An 18,244-nucleotide genomic window follows, 5' to 3' on the forward strand; every position below is an offset into this window, starting at 1 on the left:
GGCATACCACAGATGAATTATGTCTGATTTCTAAAATGATGTTGTAACAAGAAGTTTGAATGGATGAATATAAAGAAAGCCAGCTCGATGTCATTAGTCTCAATGAAACGGACTTATGTTGTACTGAAATGCCTGTAACAGATGTAGATTTTGATAATATACAACAAAAGATTCACTTATTCAACGAATCACAAATTCTAAATCAAAAAATAGAACTTGCCCATAACATATTGGCTTCATTTCAGAATTTCAACCTTGAAGATATAGCATCTTTCGATTTTTCCGGATTTTTTGAAGCAATCAAAGATTTAATTTATGAAAACAATGAAAGTATCATCCGTGAAATTAATTATTTCGCTAAAGATTGTAATGTGCTTAAAGACGCACTCATTCATTTCAAGATTTATGATTCAATCTTATTTTTCTTTGTTTCCATGAATACGGAATGTAAAAGAATTGCAATTAATGTCCTATCGCAAATGAACACTTTCGATCATTGCTTCTTATGTTCTTTTTACGAAACAATTTTGAAATTGAAAAAAATTGATGATTTAGAATTGATTTCAACAATGTTGATTCATATATCAGAAACAACTGATTGTGTTAATGATCTCCTCAAGATATTACAATACTTTATCGTTGATCTTAATTTTTATCAAAATTCTTTGCCTTCTTTTCTCATTTTAATGAAGAGATCTAAGGTACATTGTTACAAAGCAGCGAATACAAGAATCCTACAGTTCATAACACAAAATTTTGAAAATATCTCAAATAATTTTTTGGAAATTTCAATTGGATGCATTGAATTATCTTTACCATACAGAAAAATTCCTGAAAACTTCTTCTCAGCTCTGAATTTTGAAAAATTAAAAAATATTTTTCAAAATTCTGGAAAAGAAGAGGAAATACATAAGATTGCTCTATTCCTTTCGCATCTATATTCCAGTGAAGACTATTTTGGATTAATTCATAACACTGAAATTGAAAAAGTTATATTTGAAATTTTTTCATTATCTTGTTATGAAATCAAGAAAGAACTAGCATCAAACATTGCTATTAGTATGAGATATATAACATACAATGAACTGATGACTGATTTTTTCCAAAATATCTTTGATGAAGTAATTTCAATTGCAGAGAGTGGTGAGACAGATGTTATTGTTGCTATTATTGATACTGTTATTAGAATATCAGATACAAATCCTGATTTCTTAATTCATATTCAAAAATTTTATTCAATTTTCGAAGACATCTATATGTCAACAGATGACAAGTACTTAACTGATCTGCTGGATGTATTTCTGACGAAAATTGATAAATTTGAAGAATATATTTAAAAATATTTTTTTATTAAAGAATAGTATTTTTTAGAATTCTGTCTATTACTCTAATATTGTTTAACCACCATGGAGTGTAGAAATGAAAGTGATATGATCGCCAGATGATAATTTTTGGTCCATTCCGTCAATTTCAGAGTCAGCATCGTTAATCATGACGAGGATACCTGGCAATAAGTGACCGTTTTCTGCAAGGAATCTTGTTGGCTTGGATGGATCGAGGTATTTCTTGGAAAGAAGAGCTGGTAATTCTTCTAATTTCATACCAGCTGGAACCTTTTCCTTGAGGCCGTTTGGTGCCTTGAAATCGTGCTCAAGGCCTCCCTCAAATTCGATGGAAATATCAAGCTCAGACATCCTGAAAAATTTTGTTTCTTCTCAAATTTAATGGAAATATTAAAATCATTTCAAAATATTATCAATTAATTTACTAGGCATTTTTATATCTATTTCAGTAGTATATATACCGGATCCTATGACCATTTTTGCAAAACGAATTTTTACAAGAGTGAGAAAATAACCTAAAATATATGATTTTTATAAAGAAATTGCCTCAAAATACACACTATTATTAATTTTCTAAAGCAAAATTAACATAAGTGTAAAGATTCTAAAGCAACTTACATGAAATCATAAATATTTTAAGCAATTTTATCACTATTGTAGAAATTAAGGAAATTCATTGATTTTCATAAAGAAATTGTCAATATATGAACAAATTTCTCGCTATTGTAATAAATCAATGAATATGATAATAAAAGGGTAAAATAGCCCCCTTTTATTAATGTTTTGCAGAAATGGTCATAGGAATCCGATAGGTTAATTAAAAAATTCTTCTGAATTATTAATTAACCATAAAGCCTCCTTAAAAATTATAGGGGCTAACTACTTCCATCAGTTTTTAAGTGATAAGACAGTAGAAAGGAAAACATATAACACAAATACAAATAAAAAAATTAAAAAAATAAAAAAATTAAGTTTAGTTTTTTTAATGGTCAGTCAGTCAGTTGGTGGAGGTGGATAAATAGGTTTTTCATAAACAGGTGTTTGAGTTTTATTATTAATTTCTACACTTTCTCTTTTCACGGGTTCTATATTTTTTGAAGTAGTTTGAATTCTTCTTTTCACCCAGAATTTTCGCATTTTTTAAAAAATTAAAAATAAAAAAATGTTTGAAGATGAAGATGAAAGTTTATCATTTGAAGAAGAGGAAGAAGAAACAAAAGAACATGTGAATTATGATGAATATATTGATAAACAAATTCAAGATGCTTTAAATGAAAATAAAGGAAATTTAGAAAGAGAATTATTACAAAAAATACCTATTTCTGAATGTTATTATAATTCAATAACAGCTGCAATAGGACAACAAAACAAAGGTAAAACATTATCTGTTTTAAAAGAAATTATTAAAATATCACAATATGATCCTTTTTGTCATTTATTAGTTTATATTAATAAAACAGGAGAACCAACAGACTCAACATTTGAATCAATAAAGAAACTAATTAAAGTTCCCATAATATATCATTCTCATGATGATGCTGAAGAATATATTCATCAATTATTATTATTTAAAAATTTATATAATTCAATTAAAGAAAATCATTATGAAGATAAAATAGATGATAATCAAAAAGAAGAAATGTTTGAAAATTTATTTATTAAGGATACCCTTACATTGCGTAGTTAGAAAGAGAATATGATATTGTCATGATTGCTAAAGTTTTAGGCTCCAGAAATGAATATACATCAAACTGAAACAATTGATAAATTGAATGAACTTTTGAGAGGTTCTCAAATAAAAAAAATTATCTAATTTTTTACAATATTACTATTATTTTATCCACATATGTATATATAGTAATTTGAGAAAACTTTTAGGAAAAAATAAGTTTAATAAAAATCTGAATTTTACTTGTTGTGGGATTGTTATTAATTGACACTCCAGACGTATTACTAATAGTTATGCGTATGCAATTAAAGTATTTCTGATGGACAAAATGTGAGATTTATATCAGATAATTCATTTCTACTATTAAGTTATTCATTTATGAGTTTGCACTTATTCGCACTAAATAAATAACTATTAAAAATTGTTTTAATTAATTGACACCATATAATAGAGTGAATTTTGTTTGATCAAACAACAATAGATGATAGATATAAAGCCAAGAAACTTGCTATTAATATGCTCTACTTGCTATTTCAATGTAAGTATGATATTTTCTAAATGTTTCGTTCAGATAACTTAGATATATTAGTCAAAATTTGAAATTTTAATAGCACATATATTAAAAATAATTATTATTCATAAAAGATTAATGAAATAGTAAAAAAATCAATCAAATTATAAAAATACAACATTTAGAAGAATTCTTATTATCCTTCAAAAAGTCAGTATTTCTGCTGTAATTTTCTACAACATTGTAGTTATTGCACTTTGTCTATGGATTTGTATATATGTTATATATAAATTATATATCTAAACTGCCCATAAGTGCAATTTTTATATAAATTGTTTATTTCTTTAACAATTTCATATGAAATATGCTTTTTTAAGCGTATCAAAGCTGTGTTCTTAATGTGCATGGATATATCAAGAAAAATGTCGAAAAAAATGTGAATTCAAAAATTCACTGAATTTTCACCGTTTTTTGAATTTTGCTACAGCACTAATATTAAATAATACTAAAATCTTCTGTCTTTGTAAAAGAATAAATTCTGACAAAAAGTGCTCGTTTAAATTTAATGATCATCTGTATGACTAAGTGGTAAAAAGTGTTTATGACCAAAAAAGGGTTACATGCTTAGTCTATTTTTCTGACAGGATACTCTAGATTTACATGATCTCTATTTCATATCTCCGTTTTTAGATTCTTCGACAGATTTTATGATAGAAAACCAAGATTAACAAATTTCCGGCATGTTAATGAAGAAATCTGCAGCTACCCTCAATATTATTTCAATAATCAGTATCGTTTCTCTTACAATTTATTTTTTTCTCAATAATTTAACAAGAAATAACAATACACACTTGGTTTTACGTATAAAAGCTAAGTGTCGAACTTAATCAACTTTACTTACTTAGCAAATGAATATTTTTGTGGTTGCGAGTTCTGAATGCTGAAGTTTTAGATTTCTCTATAAATGATATCATTGCACTTACAATGTTGTTCCAGCCTATCGCATAAATCATAGAAAATCCAAAAAAAAAATAATATAAAGAAAATTCATGTCATGAAGTTCAAAAAATACCGTGTAACATTAAAATTTGTTATGCATAATACATTTTAGCTATTATTGATTTTTTTTAATTTTCGAGAAATTGAATGGTGAGTCCGATAGAGAAATTTTTAAAAATCCTAGTGCCTCATAGAAGTAATTTCCCTCGTCTCCCATACTTCCAAATGTATGCATATGACATAAACTTTTATGCATTACACAAGTGGCCAATAATATCTATAGAGTAAAAAATTAGAAATTTAATTTTTTTATATGATAGTTATATTTCAGATTTGCGAGCGTAACTTTTTTCTCCATGGCATACTTGTTTTAAGAGCAAATGATCAAAATCGTCCTTCAATTATTGAAGGAGCTGATATCTTTTGAAAATTGAATTGAAAGGGTATTCAATTTTCAAATTTCCTCTCAATTTTGGAAACATATCAACTCTATGAATTAACAATTATGTGCCTTCACAGTTTATCAGTCATATAAGGTGCTTATAAAGAAAAAAGTTACGCTCGCAAAATATGTTTTTATATAGATTTCACATAAAATAATTATGTAATTTCTAAAAAGAATATTTTTGTTCTTGAATATTAAAGTGTATTGTAGTTTAAAAAGTTTTAAATATGTTGCTAAAATTTCAGGTTTATAGCTCATGTCTAGCATGACTTCTTCGTATGCGCAAAAAATCTGACACGTAAGGGTATCCTTAAATAAAAATAACGTTATTTTTTCAGTAAGGAAACGCAGGAGTTTTACGATTTATTTGAGGAGTAGGTTCTGGTTTAAATGTTGGAGTCGGTTTAGGAGTTGACTTTTGAACAGGAGTTTGTACTTCCATAGGTTCAGGAGTCATTGAAGGTTTTGCTTGTGAAGGCGTTGGAGTTTGTTTAACTTCAGCTACTTCAGTATTATTTACAACATTTGCTTTATTTCTTTTCAACATCATAACTGCTACTGCTGTAGCTAGCAAACCTAGTGGGAGACCATATTTTATATAAGGACTTGACCAAATGCTATTTTTGACAGGAGCTGGTGGAACACCTAACCTTGGTGAGACTGCTCTTTGCCATTGTGCAGCTCGTAAGAAATATTCAATAGGTGCTCCATAATCGTTTGGTAAAGTTTGTTTCATAGATGGTGAAGGTTCATGAGAGCTTGATGAAGAACTCGTTTATAAGCTTTAAAAATAAACATTCATCCTTTATTCCTCACTGTCGTCCGTGGCTAAGTTATAGTCATCTAATCTTATTATGGGGATGCCATTAGCACGCACCTGAATGGCAAAGCAACAATCCCTCATAAATCCAATAAGTGGCTTTGGTACGTTTTCAGTTGCTAGTTCAATAGGTCCTTTAACAGACAATTTGTATGTTATTGGAGCAGTAGATGTTTGACCTTGCTGGAAGCAAAAGTCCACTTCTGTTGGAAAACCACATAAGAAATGTGTGTTGTCATAGCTATCCCATTTATGTTCCACACTACCATCATCCACCAATGACCTCATAACATCTTCATTAAATCCTATCATATCATTGTTTGTATTGCAAGCGTTCGCAACCATTTCATAAAATACAGGTCCATATGATTTTTCAGGTTCTGCAGGCATATTTCCATAAGCTCCCATGGAAAGCTGAAGATATTTAAACTTAGGGTTCTCAAAATTAACATAATAGTTGTCTTTCTTTCTAAATAGTGCCCAAATACTTTTAACATTAATAGGCGTATAAGCTGCTGTAAATGTTGCACTTGAACTATCTGTATTCTTTGAGAATGAACCGTCCATAGGAATCCAATCCATAACTTTAACAGGAAAACATAAAGCCTCGTTTGTATAATGTTCTACAAGTTCTGTATAAATGTTAGGTCTAAAGAGAATGACTTTGGATGAATGAAACATTCATTAAAATCCATCTTTGTTCGAAATAGTTGCTGGGTTACAGTTGTAATAGTAACTGTTCCACTAGCTTCTACTGACTTCGTTATCATAGTGAATGGTTCATTCCATGGAACAAATTTATTTGTCGGTGGATTTGAATCTGAAGCAAATGCAACTTTAAGAGTTGGATTGAAAGCAATGATATCATTTACAGATATAGATGTGCATTGTAAGGCGTCGCTACTGAACTTTACTTTAAGCTGAATGTTTCCTGCAAAAGCTGGAATAAATCGAATAGCTTCTAATGGAAGGAATCTCTAACAGGAATTCTTAAACGAAGCTTAAAATCAAATGATTTTCCTGCTGTAATTGGACCACTAACAATTTGTCCTGTTCTGCATGTTCCCGAATGACTCCATACATCTTCATGTCGAGTCTTTGAGAAAACATCTACTTTCTTTATTTGTTCGGTAGTTTGTGAGTTTGAAGTTATATATGCTTCTTCTCTTGCGTTGTCTGAGAATATACGATACGACCATTTGCAAGGATTTGATATCCAGCAACTGCATAGAAAGCGTCATCGAAACCAATCCAAAATCCTGGTGGGTTTGTTTTATTGGAACCTGAACCAATTTCTTTATCTACAATAAATTGACCTTCCATTTTATACGTAATGAATGTATTGTAAAGGTCCAACATATTTTCACCAGGAGGTGAGAGATTGAATGTTACCCATGTGTTATCTTTAGCAGTTCCAGGTTGTGATGGAATCTTTGCGTCAGAATATTTTCTATTAGTGTCACCAATTTGAACTGCATTGTCTATGATATCGAAATATGAGCGAATCTGATGAATATGCTCTGCTGGAGTAAATTCGTTTAACTGTTCGTTCTGCATGTATTTACTTCAGATAAAAATATCTATTTACTTCATTATTCTCACTCTTCTTCTTGGCATTCGTGGTGGAAGTTGTTTCTTGACATTTTCAATGAACTGTACATTCTCTTTTGTCTCAACTTCTTTCACTGGCGGGTCAGGATTCTTTGACTCGGTTTGTTTTTCAATGAAATTCACGAACTTTGCAATAAGCTCTTGGTTCGTTATTGAAAGTACATCTGGCTTCTTTTCTTCTGGTTCTATTGACTTTTCAGTTTGAATAGAAGGCTTAACATGGGCTTCACCCTCAGTGCCATGCACCTTAATACTGTCACTTTCTGCATTCGCTAATGGAACCTTTCTTTTTCTTACGTATATTTTACCATCTTTACTCTGACTTACGTAATAGAAAGGATGTTGTATTCCTCTTGCGTCATTTAATATAATAGACTCTCGCTCTGATTTTGACAAGCTCATTTTACATCGGTTAAAGTTTTAATTTTGTTTTTTATCTGCAGTCAAATGACTCAGACAAGCCCTACGGACAAGACCCAAGGGGTCATAGATGTTGAAGCATTGAAGAAAGAAATTCGCGAGCAAATTTTATCCGAACTGAAGGAACAAAAACAAGAACAAAAGCCAGAGAGACCAAAGAGAAAACTTAGTGAAAAACAACTTGCTGCATTAGCTGCTGGAAGACAAAAGAACCCAAGACTACTGGCGAAAAAAGCTAGAGAAGAAGCTGAAGCAAAAGCTAAAGAAGCTGAAGCAAAGAAAGAGTAAATGGTTTATTTTTATCCGAATTAAATGTATAGACAAATACCTTTATCTGTTGCGTTCAGTAGTGAAAACCCTGACGTTAAAATAAAGGGGAAATGAGTAATGTTTAAGTTTCCAACAGACTGGATTGTGAACATAAATGAAGAGAAGTACATTGGCATAACATCTATGTATATAACACGTGCTTTCAGAAAGGTTGACTTTATACTTCAAGTCGAGATAGAAAATGACGAACAGTCTTTAAGCGCCCAAAACATTCACATATACAAATACTTTAAAGACGATACAACATTGCTACAATGTATGATTTCATTTAATGAGATGTTTGAGAAAAAGTTCAACATTGAAGTACAAACTTTACAGCCTTTACGTGAGTTTCTTGCACAACTGAAAGAAGAAGGTAGTCAGCCACAACTTATAGACTTTCATTATGAATTTAATGAAAATGAAGATGGAACTCATGACTGTCAGTTTGTTATATATTCACCATTCAATGAAGTCGCTAAAGAGAAAGAAAATCCATTACGTATAAGATTTCAAATCTCTGAACCAAGTGATGATTTCAAGAATGTTTTCAATTATGATGCAATGCTTCCGAGGAAAAATGAATTTTCCGAAATTAGATTTCCAGGTATTTGGGATAGAAAACAAGCAATATTATATTCAAACCTAAGTAAAGGAGTTGAAAATGAGTTCATTGGTCATACAAGAAATTCACCATTACCAAATCCTAAGTATTACAAGCTTACTGGCTTCAATCGTGAGTTTTGGATAGACATGTTCTCCACTCATGACCATAAAGCACCTGTTTTGCTACCTCCAGACCATAAGGACTGTCTCTATATTGAAGCACAACTCTTAAACTCTACAATAGCTGTATTGTAAATGACCTCATTATTTTTATCACGAATGACCTCATTGCTGACAAAAATAAATGACATCAGAACTTCAACTTACGAATAAAGCTTGTTTTAGTCGTTATTGAGAAGTTAAACTTCTCCTCAAAGCAAGGTTGACATGACTTACATAAGTCAAATCCAATCTCTTGACCATCATGAAGTGCTTTGTAAAGTTTCATTAAACTGAACTCAGAGTCTTTGTCATATGTTCCTTGCGGAACCATTAAACCTTTATCTTCATCATAGAAACACTGAACAGAGTCAGGAAACATTTCATTTGCTGTTAAAGCAAGAACGTCTTGTTTTACACCTTTACAACGTGCATGAAATGCAACTTCATTTAAATCATTCGTGAGTAAGTCTATGTAAGTCTTCTTTCCACAAAATATTGACTTGTATGCTAAACTTTGTTTTCCAGGTGTTATTTCTGCGAAGTCAGAATGAAATTGACCAAGGTTTTTACCAATGAGAACTCTTCCATAACGTTTCTCAAACTCTTCAGCTAAACGAGGGATATCTTCATTGTAGAGATGCATACTGTCCGTATCGCTATAAAAGATGTCCATTCCTAAGTCCTCAGCAGTACAGAATACTTCACACATTATTCTCTTCGACATAGACAGAATGTTAACACCAAGTGGACAGAAGTTAAAGTGTCTGCAAATGCTTTTCGTTAGCTTGAAATAGTTTTATCTGAACCATCCAAACCTTCGAACTTCACTATATGGTTGTAGTTTCTGATGGCATATCTTATAGCATCTTTGTCATTTACTATGGTTATTTTTGACTCAATAGGAGATAGAATAGTTTTGCCATAAATACTGTTCAGAATGAGTTTTATATTTTCTTGCAAAGGATTTCCTTCTTTCTTATACTTTAACCTTAACTCAAACAACTTCTTTACTTCATCTCTTATTCTAATATCTCTGTTTCCATCGTAATAGTATCCTTGCAACACTTCACATTTGACACCTTGATATTTTATGAGGTCTTGTAATGTTATATGGTCAACATACATTAAACAGCAAGTGTTTGAACTTCTGGGAACGTTAAGTTCTGGATTTAGTTCAGGGTCACAAACTATTAAAGGAAAGTGTCTATGTATTCCAATCTCTGTTATCTTAATGAGAACAAAGAAGCCAGACATAAACTTTTCACCAATGGGTTCCTTTTGGTCGTCATCGAATAAATGTCTCATGAGATACTCTGTGCTTAACATTTCTTTCTTCATAACCTTTGGAATTCCTTCTAAAGTATAAAGTCTCGCAATAGCTGAGGGATATAATGAAACAGCGTCGAAATCAGCAATGAGTTTCTTTTCGCTCTTTTGTTTCATGTTATCTGACAACATACATCTTCCACCTTGAATGCATCTCGAAATAAACTCTCTTGGTTTATTTGAGAGGTCATATAAATTTCCATTCGGGAAGTACACTCTGTTCTCAAATAATTTGTTAGCAATTGAACAAATGCTAACGTAGTCATAAACGTTTAAATCAAATTCTTTTAATAAGTCATTTCTGAACTTTACAAATCCTTCTCTTAAAATTCTTACATCTTGTTTGCAATAGAATGTGCTATACTTTTCTAAGTCGAAGTGGTTCTCATCTATTCTGCAGTTTTCGATTAAATCTATGTTTTTCATGAATGTATCCGCATCCTGGATAAACTTACACGCTTCAGAAATGACACCAGTTCTGTTGTCATTTGCTAACAAAACACTGCTGTAGTAGTTGTATGGAAATACTCTTTCGGTCCTGTTTGTAAGTTAAACATAGCAGGAAATAGTTTAAGCTTCTTATTTATAACACTGTAAGAGTCTTTTATAATAATTGCCCTTCCTTTATATAAGCCAGTTATTTGCATTGTTCGTGAACCTTTAATGATGGGAGTTCCTTTCACTTCTGTCATGTGTCTTAAGATGAAGTTTATGTCATAACTGAGGTTATGGAAATATATTAAACTCTTGTCAGGAAGTCGCTCCAAAAATTCTGTTGCACAGTTCTGACCCCAAATGCTTTCACTCACTGAACCATCTTCACTGTCATAACAAATGTTAAAGGCTTTATGAACTCCATCAGTACTGCACTCAAAGTCAGCAAAGAAAACGTGCTCAGGAATGAACTTGCACTTATTTTTATTTACTTCTTTTGACTCGGCTTTCTTCTTCAGTTGTACACAATACTTTGGAGCATATGTCAAATCTTTAAATGGTGCAAGGTTCTGTTTATATAAGTCAGTCGTATATGTGAAAAGTTCTCCATAAGAAATAGGTTCGAAATATTTGCACACCCACAATGTTTTCATAACATCCCATAACGGTGTTGTTCTATCATAACGAACTACATATTTGTTCTCTCTCTTTGTATAAATCTTCATCTGTTTCTCAATGTTCATTCCACCACACTCCTTCAAGATTTCTATATAGTTGCGAATGAAATATGTTGTCATTGGTAATCTTTCATTTAGCATGTAGTGGTCTTCAACAAGAAGTAAGTCAATAGTTCGAACAGTTTCACATTCTTTTGGTATGTATCTCTTTATTTCATTATGTCTTGAGTCATTGAAGTAACCAATGGTAACATTAAATGCTATACCTGTTGCGTCAGAAATTTCTTGTACTTTACTTTGAGGAAAGTCTCTAACACGAATGACTTCTCTCATGTGGTCAATAGTTTCTTCATTTACTCCAGCCTGAATGCAAGCATAAACGAAGCAGTTATCTTCTGTCATAAGTGTTGCAGTTCTTTTGTTCAGTTCATTGAAGATTTGGTAGCGTTCAAGATTTATAGGTAATGTGCAAAGATACTTCCAGAACTGACCGCTTCTCTTCTTATAAAACTTCTTTTCACCATTATCTTTCCAAAAGCTTTCTATAAGTGCTGGGTTTCCTGTTTGCTTAAGAGCTTCCAAAATGGCTTTCTGGTCATTTGTCAGTGTGCTTTCATCTCTATATGGTCTCTTTTTTGGTTTGCCTTTCTTTACATCTGACATCGTTAAGCCTTCATATTCTGTTAAATCATACATCTTTATTTCAGTAAGATTCTTTATGTTTGTCAAGAAGAAGTCATAGTGCATTTCAACAATACCTGCAGCATTTGCTTCTATCTCTGATATAAAGTTCTCCTTCAAGAGCTGATGTAGTAATGTTCCATAAGGAATGTATGCAATGAACTTTGCGTCATATGGGATTGTAATATATTCAGGGTTTCTTTCATCGTCAATGGGTCTATCTTTGTTAAAATGCATGTTTCTCAGTTTTACTTGAGTTTTAAACAGCTCACGGAAACGTTCTGGGAAAGAGTCATAGTAAATGTAGTCAGACATGTCTTTACAATGAAATAAAAAATTTAAAAAATAAAATAAGGTTATTTTTTATTTAGTGAGGACGGTAGTGAATTCGTTAGTGAAGTCATTGGTGAAGTCGTTTATGTATCAGACGGTTTTGTAAATATTTAAGGTTAAGTTGGTGTTATGGTTTCGTAAAGTGTCAAAACCGCTAAGTCGTGTACGGAGGCGCGCAGTGCCACAGTACGCAACTTAGGGATACTAACTTGATAATAGAAATACTTGTGAGGAGGAGGGATACCCAGGATATATTTGGACTGATAAAATACATGGACCACATTATCCAGATTGTTGTTTATGGAGACCTTCAGCAACTAAAGCGCCAATTCGAACACTTGTACAAACCCCTGTTAAAACAGCTGTAGAAACAGTAGTACAAACATTTGCTATTACAGCTGAAAAAACATTTGTACAAACTCCAGTGAAAACAGTAGTTCCAACCCCAGTTAAAACAGTTGTAGAAACCCCAGTTAAAACAGCTGAAAAAACACCTATTTCTACACCAATTAGAACTTTGCATGTTCAATCCTTTAGTCGAGAAAACAAAATGAATAAAAAACTTATTGCAGCTCTTTTTATTGCTCATCATTAATAATTTCATTCAATTTTTTATAGGTCCTCAGAATTTTTGAAAAGTTTATTTTTTGAAATAAACTTTTCAAAAGTCAAATGGATATGTTACAATTGTAAGTCCAAGTTCATATAATCTTTTTAATATGTCTGCATCTTTGTGATAATCTAAATATGTAGTAACATTTTCCCAAAAATCTTTATTATGTAGATTAGGATTAGCACCATTTTCTACAAGTTTGATAACATAATTTTTCTTTGAAGATGCAGCTGCTGCAACAATAGGTAAATGTCCTTTAAAATCTGGAGCATTAAGATCAATATCCTCTGAAATTAAAAAATCAACAACATCCCATATATTTTTTTCAAATGCATTATTTAATGTCTCACTTATACTTTTAGGATGATGTGGATAATTATAAAATATATATTTGAAAAATTCCAAATCATTTGATTGACTTGCATATAAAAGGATATCAATATGAAAATCTTTAAAATTTGTATCATTAATTATTTCAATTGTTTGTGGAAATTTAGCACACCATGGGAAAATATCGTAACCATATTTATGCAATAAAAACACTGCATTTAAATTCAAAAAATGAAATATAGAAAATATATAATCATTTGGATTAAATTTAAAATTTAATCTAGCTCGACTTATAACAAATTCAAACAAATCATGAAAATGTGCTTGAATAATTGTTTCAATACATTCCTTATCAAAATCAACATATCTTAAGCATTCATTAATTATATCTATATTTCTTCCCATAATTGCATTTTTTAAACATTTAGTAGTAATTAGTTCATCATAACTCAGATTTGAATTATTCAGTAAGAAATAAAATATATTTACTGAACCAAATATACAACTAGCTTCAAGTGGCGTCAAATTTCCAAATGAATAATAATAAATTTTATCAGGTAATCCACGTCTGAAAATATAATCTCGAAAATTTTCAATTGCATCATACAAAATTATTGTTTGTAACTCATCAAGTATTCGACATTGATAAACCGGTTCTTTATCATCAATTAAACAAGATAGTATAAAATATAAATCTCTTGCCTTATAGTTATACATTTCTAATGATTCAATAAAAGAAGTAAATCTATAAGGTGGGTTAACTTTATATTTAATTAATAATATATCTTTTACTCTTTGTGCAAGATCATATAAATCTGTTTCTTCATTAATTGTAAATAATTCATTGAAAAGATTTATATAATCTCGATAAGGTAAAGAATAATCTTTTTTTGTCATTTTAATATCAATTTAAAAAAATTAATCTCACTACTTACTCATTAGATATTTAATATATTTATATACAATTCGACCCATTACTGTATTAGCAAATGTCTTTACATAATTCATGAAATTTGGATCAATTTGAATATTTTTTGAAGTTGACCATATTGATATAATATATCCAATGCTACTAAATTAAAAGAATCTCTAATAGTTGTAAGATATAATTTTATTGGGAAAATACCAGTAGTCGAAGAAACTTTCTTCGGGTTTGTTTCGAATAATTTTACAGCATATTCAAAGAATTGATGATTATGTGTTTCAATACTAAGTTGAACACTAGTAACATTAATTGTTGGAACTCGTTCTATACAATATCCAATTAGGTCATCATTTTTCCCAACTATTGCATCATATAAATGTTGTATTTTAATTGGGATGAAACTATATCTAGGATGACTGCGTAAGTAATAAAATATATTTACAGCACCCATTCTACAACTAGCTTCGAGTCCATTTCCAAAATACAAAATACTAAAATACATGGTGTTTGGTAATTTGTCATTCTGTAAAAGATAATCTCTCATTGCATCAATATTATCATTCATAATCATATTTGTTATATCATTATCATCATCTCGAAGTGATATCCAATTTACTGGAAATATTATATCACATAATTTTTTATATAAAAATCTTAATTTATAACGATATCTAAGAACAATTTGCTCAAGATCTGTTGAAAAAGATAGAGGTGTTGCAAGTTTATATTTTTCAAATAGAATGTTATGTATATAAGGTATCAATAAGTACATGTCATATTCACTATTCAGCTCCCATAAATTTTTGATCACCCATTTAAGATCACTATAATCTTCTGTCATATTTCAAATCAAATAAAAAATCAAATATAATTTTCCCATCAACTGACTGACTGACCTAAATAAAGTCAAAAGCATATCCCATTAGAATTATATCTGCTGCTATTGGATACACTCTTTCTATTGGAGTAGTGTCATACCCTTTTTGAAATAAAAGAAAGAATGCTGGCAAATTGTGGGATAAGGCAATTATTTCTGCATGTCTACTTGGACGAATCATGTGATTCTCGAGAACCCATTCAAGCAAATTGTGAAAATGTGTTCCAACCATCAAATCAACGCAATCGGTAGTCCAATCACACTCTTTCAGACATTCATTAATAATATCTGTATTTCTTCCATAAATTGCTTGTTCTAAACATTTATCTGTAATATAATTATCCTCACATATATCATCAGGTAGATTTAATATGAAATAAAATATATTTGGTGCACCAAAATGGCAACATGCTTCGAGTGGTGTTAAAGTAAAAGAATTAAAAGAAAGCATACCTGGTAAACTATGTTCTACAATATAATTTCTAAACTCTTGAATATTATCATTTATTATTATTTTTCCCAAAGTTGAATCTTCCTTAATATTTAATTTATCCGATGGATTTAATAAATGATATAGTTGAGCATACAATTCTTTTGATTTGTAATTACATTCAAGTAAAATCTTCAGAATAAAATTTCTAAATGAATATATATTAAAAACTTTATTGTTTCGTACCGAAATGGCTAACAAAAAGTGACAGAAAACCTTAAATTGCGCGGCAATTTTAATTAAAAAAATAAACATTAATTTTTGTGATTGATATTATGCATTTTATTTATATTATATAAGATTTAAATTTAGGGGAAAAATTGGAAAAAAAATAAGATTGGAAGTCTTTAGGTAAGAAGGAAAGGGCAAGAGATATATAGTGTACCTATATACCTCTTGCCCTTTCATTCTAAGTAGAAATGGGAGAAACTTTGTCCGCATCATAAGTTATGCGGACAAAGTTTCTCCGATTTCTAATGGGAATTGCAGGCTATGAGGCACTGATATATAATCAGTACCTCATAGCCTACAATTCCCCTTATTAGACTTCCAAACTTTGAGTTAATGTCTTGACATTAACTCAAAGTTTGGAAAACTTCTCGTAAGAATCAATCGTCAAAAACCTCGATTGCAGTTATATTCATTGTGTTAAATTTGATTTATTTTGAAATTTTTACAAATTAAATTTTATATAACATAAAGCGTTATGAATTAGTATTTCCATATGAATTTTATCTCGAAAATAGTAATTCTGTACAGTTATATTTCGGTTAATTTTGGAATTTCTAGAATACTTTAAGATAGTATGATTATATATAACTCTGCCTTCATGATTATTTTTAGCTTTCGCGCAAATATCAGTTAACTTAACTCCATTATTTGATTTTGTGATGGCTTCACAAAGCCAATCAATATCAATCTCTTCTGGAGAATGTCTTCTCATCTAGAATATTTTCAATACTTTACATACAAACATTTTTATTTCTAAAAAACTTTTTAATTTTTTCTAGGATATATGAATGAAAATAGTTAGAACAAGATTTTGAAGCTCAAAACATTAAAAATTATTAAAGATTTGTATAATATGATTAAAAATGGGAAATAATATGAGGCAATATAAAGGAATATGAATATTAAATAAATATATCTAAATAGAAAGAATCAGAAAAATCAAATTATTGGCGCCAAAAATGTCACCTTTTTGGTGAGCCATTTCGGTATGAGATATATTAAAAACTTTATATTTATCAAATAAAATAATTTTTACTTTTGCTGCAATTTCTCCTAAGTTACTCTCATGATTTATTATATATAATTGTTCGATAATATCTAAATAATCTTTATATGGTTTAGAATTTTGAATATTTGTCATCTTTCAACATTTTTAAAAAAATTAATTATTTCCCAAAAAATATAGAAGACAATTCAACATGAGTCTTTGTTTTTACCCTTGAACATTTTCTCTCATCACTCTATTCAAACTTCTATCCACCTCCACCAACTGACTGACTGATGACTAACCAAACAATTCAGAAAAAATTCAGAAGAAAAAAACTATCATTTTTTCGAATTTTATTGTTATTTTTTTCTTACTTCATTCTTACGGGCAATTTCAAAAATTTATAAAATTTTTGAATAGATTCGCTAACCGTTTTATGTCACTTCATATTTCCACAATGTCGGAAGTCCTCGCGTGCGGCGAAAGTAAGGAAGGTAAAAGCCTTAGTGCAACCCCTGAAAGACTCCCCGATTTTTCCAAATTCCATAGAATGCGTTGTGGTGGAGAACCCCCAAGAAGAATTGAAGTCTCACTCCATGAGTACCAGGACTTAAAAAAGAGCAATGAGATCCTTCACATCCTGCATCAAGAAGCAGACCTTGAAAATACCATACTCAAGAGGTTATTAAGTACTCCGAAAGACGAGATCAAAGTTCAGTGTGGTAATATCAGACTTCATTGTGGTGATATCAGAGTTCCAGATGGATACCAAAAACTCATTGATGAACTTGAAGAGAAGATGAAACAACGTGAATATGTGGCATACCAGGACTTCTTTGAAAAATGAAAAAGGATTACAGTAATTGGTACCCCAGAAGACAATTTCTTTTTTGCCTCATGTGAAAACATGTTCCAAGAGTGGAGAAACCAAGAAAATGAGGAAGCCCGCCCTGCAAAACGGGTTTATGTAATGCTCTTCAAATGGTGTCATGGTTGGATGACGATGTATGGCAATTCCAGAACAGTTTTCAAAGAAATCCGTTAATCCACCAACTGACTGACTGACCGTTAAAAAAACTAAACTTAATTTTTTTATTTTTTAATTTTTTTATTTTTTAATTTTTTTATTTGTATTTGTGTTATATGTTTTCCTTTCTACTGTCTTATCACTTAAAAACTGATGGAAGTAGTTAGCCCCTATAATTTTTAAGGAGGCTTTATGGTTAATTAATAATTCAGAAGAATTTTTTAATTAACCTATCGGATTCCTATGACCATTTCTGCAAAACATTAATAAAAGGGGGCTATTTTACCCTTTTATTATCATATTCATTGATTTATTACAATAGCGAGAAATTTGTTCATATATTGACAATTTCTTTATGAAAATCAATGAATTTCCTTAATTTCTACAATAGTGATAAAATTGCTTAAAATATTTAT

General features: G+C 30.3%; 11 protein-coding genes across 11 annotated transcripts, besides 2 other annotated features; 5 read left to right on the forward strand and 6 right to left on the reverse strand.

Moving 5' to 3' along the window:
* Positions 1-59: 59 nt before the first annotated feature.
* On the forward strand, positions 60-1,337 carry TVAGG3_1009390 (armadillo (ARM) repeat-containing protein family; the record flags this gene model as incomplete). Its single annotated transcript, XM_001330698.1, has 1 exon — positions 60-1,337. The coding sequence occupies one exon, from the start codon at positions 60-62 to the stop codon at positions 1,335-1,337; it is 1,278 nt and encodes a 425-aa protein (XP_001330734.1).
* A 60-nt stretch (positions 1,338-1,397) lies between these two features.
* TVAGG3_1009400 (ubiquitin-related modifier 1 (Urm1) ubiquitin-like (Ubl) domain-containing protein) lies at positions 1,398-1,694 on the reverse strand (the record flags this gene model as incomplete). The annotated part of the gene is made up of 1 exon (XM_001330699.1): positions 1,398-1,694. One exon carries the CDS (start codon positions 1,692-1,694, stop codon positions 1,398-1,400), a length of 297 nt encoding a protein of 98 aa, XP_001330735.1.
* Positions 1,695-2,505: 811 nt separating this feature from the next.
* On the forward strand, positions 2,506-3,030 carry TVAGG3_1009410 (uncharacterized protein; the record flags this gene model as incomplete). The annotated part of the gene is made up of 1 exon (XM_001330700.1): positions 2,506-3,030. The coding sequence occupies one exon, from the start codon at positions 2,506-2,508 to the stop codon at positions 3,028-3,030; it is 525 nt and encodes a 174-aa protein (XP_001330736.1).
* Positions 3,031-5,304: 2,274 nt separating this feature from the next.
* Positions 5,305-12,557: a mobile genetic element.
* On the reverse strand, positions 5,773-6,195 carry TVAGG3_1009430 (uncharacterized protein; the record flags this gene model as incomplete). The annotated part of the gene is made up of 1 exon (XM_051254524.1): positions 5,773-6,195. One exon carries the CDS (start codon positions 6,193-6,195, stop codon positions 5,773-5,775), a length of 423 nt encoding a protein of 140 aa, XP_051080098.1.
* Positions 7,372-7,800, reverse strand: TVAGG3_1009440 (uncharacterized protein; the record flags this gene model as incomplete). The annotated part of the gene is made up of 1 exon (XM_051254525.1): positions 7,372-7,800. The coding sequence occupies one exon, from the start codon at positions 7,798-7,800 to the stop codon at positions 7,372-7,374; it is 429 nt and encodes a 142-aa protein (XP_051080099.1).
* On the forward strand, positions 7,846-8,106 carry TVAGG3_1009450 (uncharacterized protein; the record flags this gene model as incomplete). Its single annotated transcript, XM_051254526.1, has 1 exon — positions 7,846-8,106. One exon carries the CDS (start codon positions 7,846-7,848, stop codon positions 8,104-8,106), a length of 261 nt encoding a protein of 86 aa, XP_051080100.1.
* On the forward strand, positions 8,206-8,988 carry TVAGG3_1009460 (uncharacterized protein; the record flags this gene model as incomplete). Its single annotated transcript, XM_001330704.1, has 1 exon — positions 8,206-8,988. One exon carries the CDS (start codon positions 8,206-8,208, stop codon positions 8,986-8,988), a length of 783 nt encoding a protein of 260 aa, XP_001330740.1.
* On the reverse strand, positions 9,044-9,619 carry TVAGG3_1009470 (organellar and viral DNA polymerase type B; the record flags this gene model as incomplete). Its single annotated transcript, XM_051254527.1, has 1 exon — positions 9,044-9,619. One exon carries the CDS (start codon positions 9,617-9,619, stop codon positions 9,044-9,046), a length of 576 nt encoding a protein of 191 aa, XP_051080101.1.
* TVAGG3_1009480 (organellar and viral DNA polymerase type B) lies at positions 9,676-10,647 on the reverse strand (the record flags this gene model as incomplete). The annotated part of the gene is made up of 1 exon (XM_001330706.1): positions 9,676-10,647. One exon carries the CDS (start codon positions 10,645-10,647, stop codon positions 9,676-9,678), a length of 972 nt encoding a protein of 323 aa, XP_001330742.1.
* Positions 10,713-12,329, reverse strand: TVAGG3_1009490 (organellar and viral DNA polymerase type B; the record flags this gene model as incomplete). Its single annotated transcript, XM_051254528.1, has 1 exon — positions 10,713-12,329. The coding sequence occupies one exon, from the start codon at positions 12,327-12,329 to the stop codon at positions 10,713-10,715; it is 1,617 nt and encodes a 538-aa protein (XP_051080102.1).
* Positions 12,558-15,937: 3,380 nt separating the features above from the next.
* Positions 15,938-16,144: a mobile genetic element.
* A 1,114-nt stretch (positions 16,145-17,258) lies between these two features.
* On the forward strand, positions 17,259-17,869 carry TVAGG3_1009510 (uncharacterized protein; the record flags this gene model as incomplete). The annotated part of the gene is made up of 1 exon (XM_001330707.1): positions 17,259-17,648. One exon carries the CDS (start codon positions 17,259-17,261, stop codon positions 17,646-17,648), a length of 390 nt encoding a protein of 129 aa, XP_001330743.1.
* Between the last annotated feature and the right edge of the window lie 375 nt (positions 17,870-18,244).

This window comes from Trichomonas vaginalis, chromosome I (genome assembly GCF_026262505.1).
Source record: "Trichomonas vaginalis G3 chromosome I, whole genome shotgun sequence".
In the NCBI taxonomy this organism is placed as follows: Eukaryota; Parabasalia; order Trichomonadida; family Trichomonadidae; genus Trichomonas; species Trichomonas vaginalis.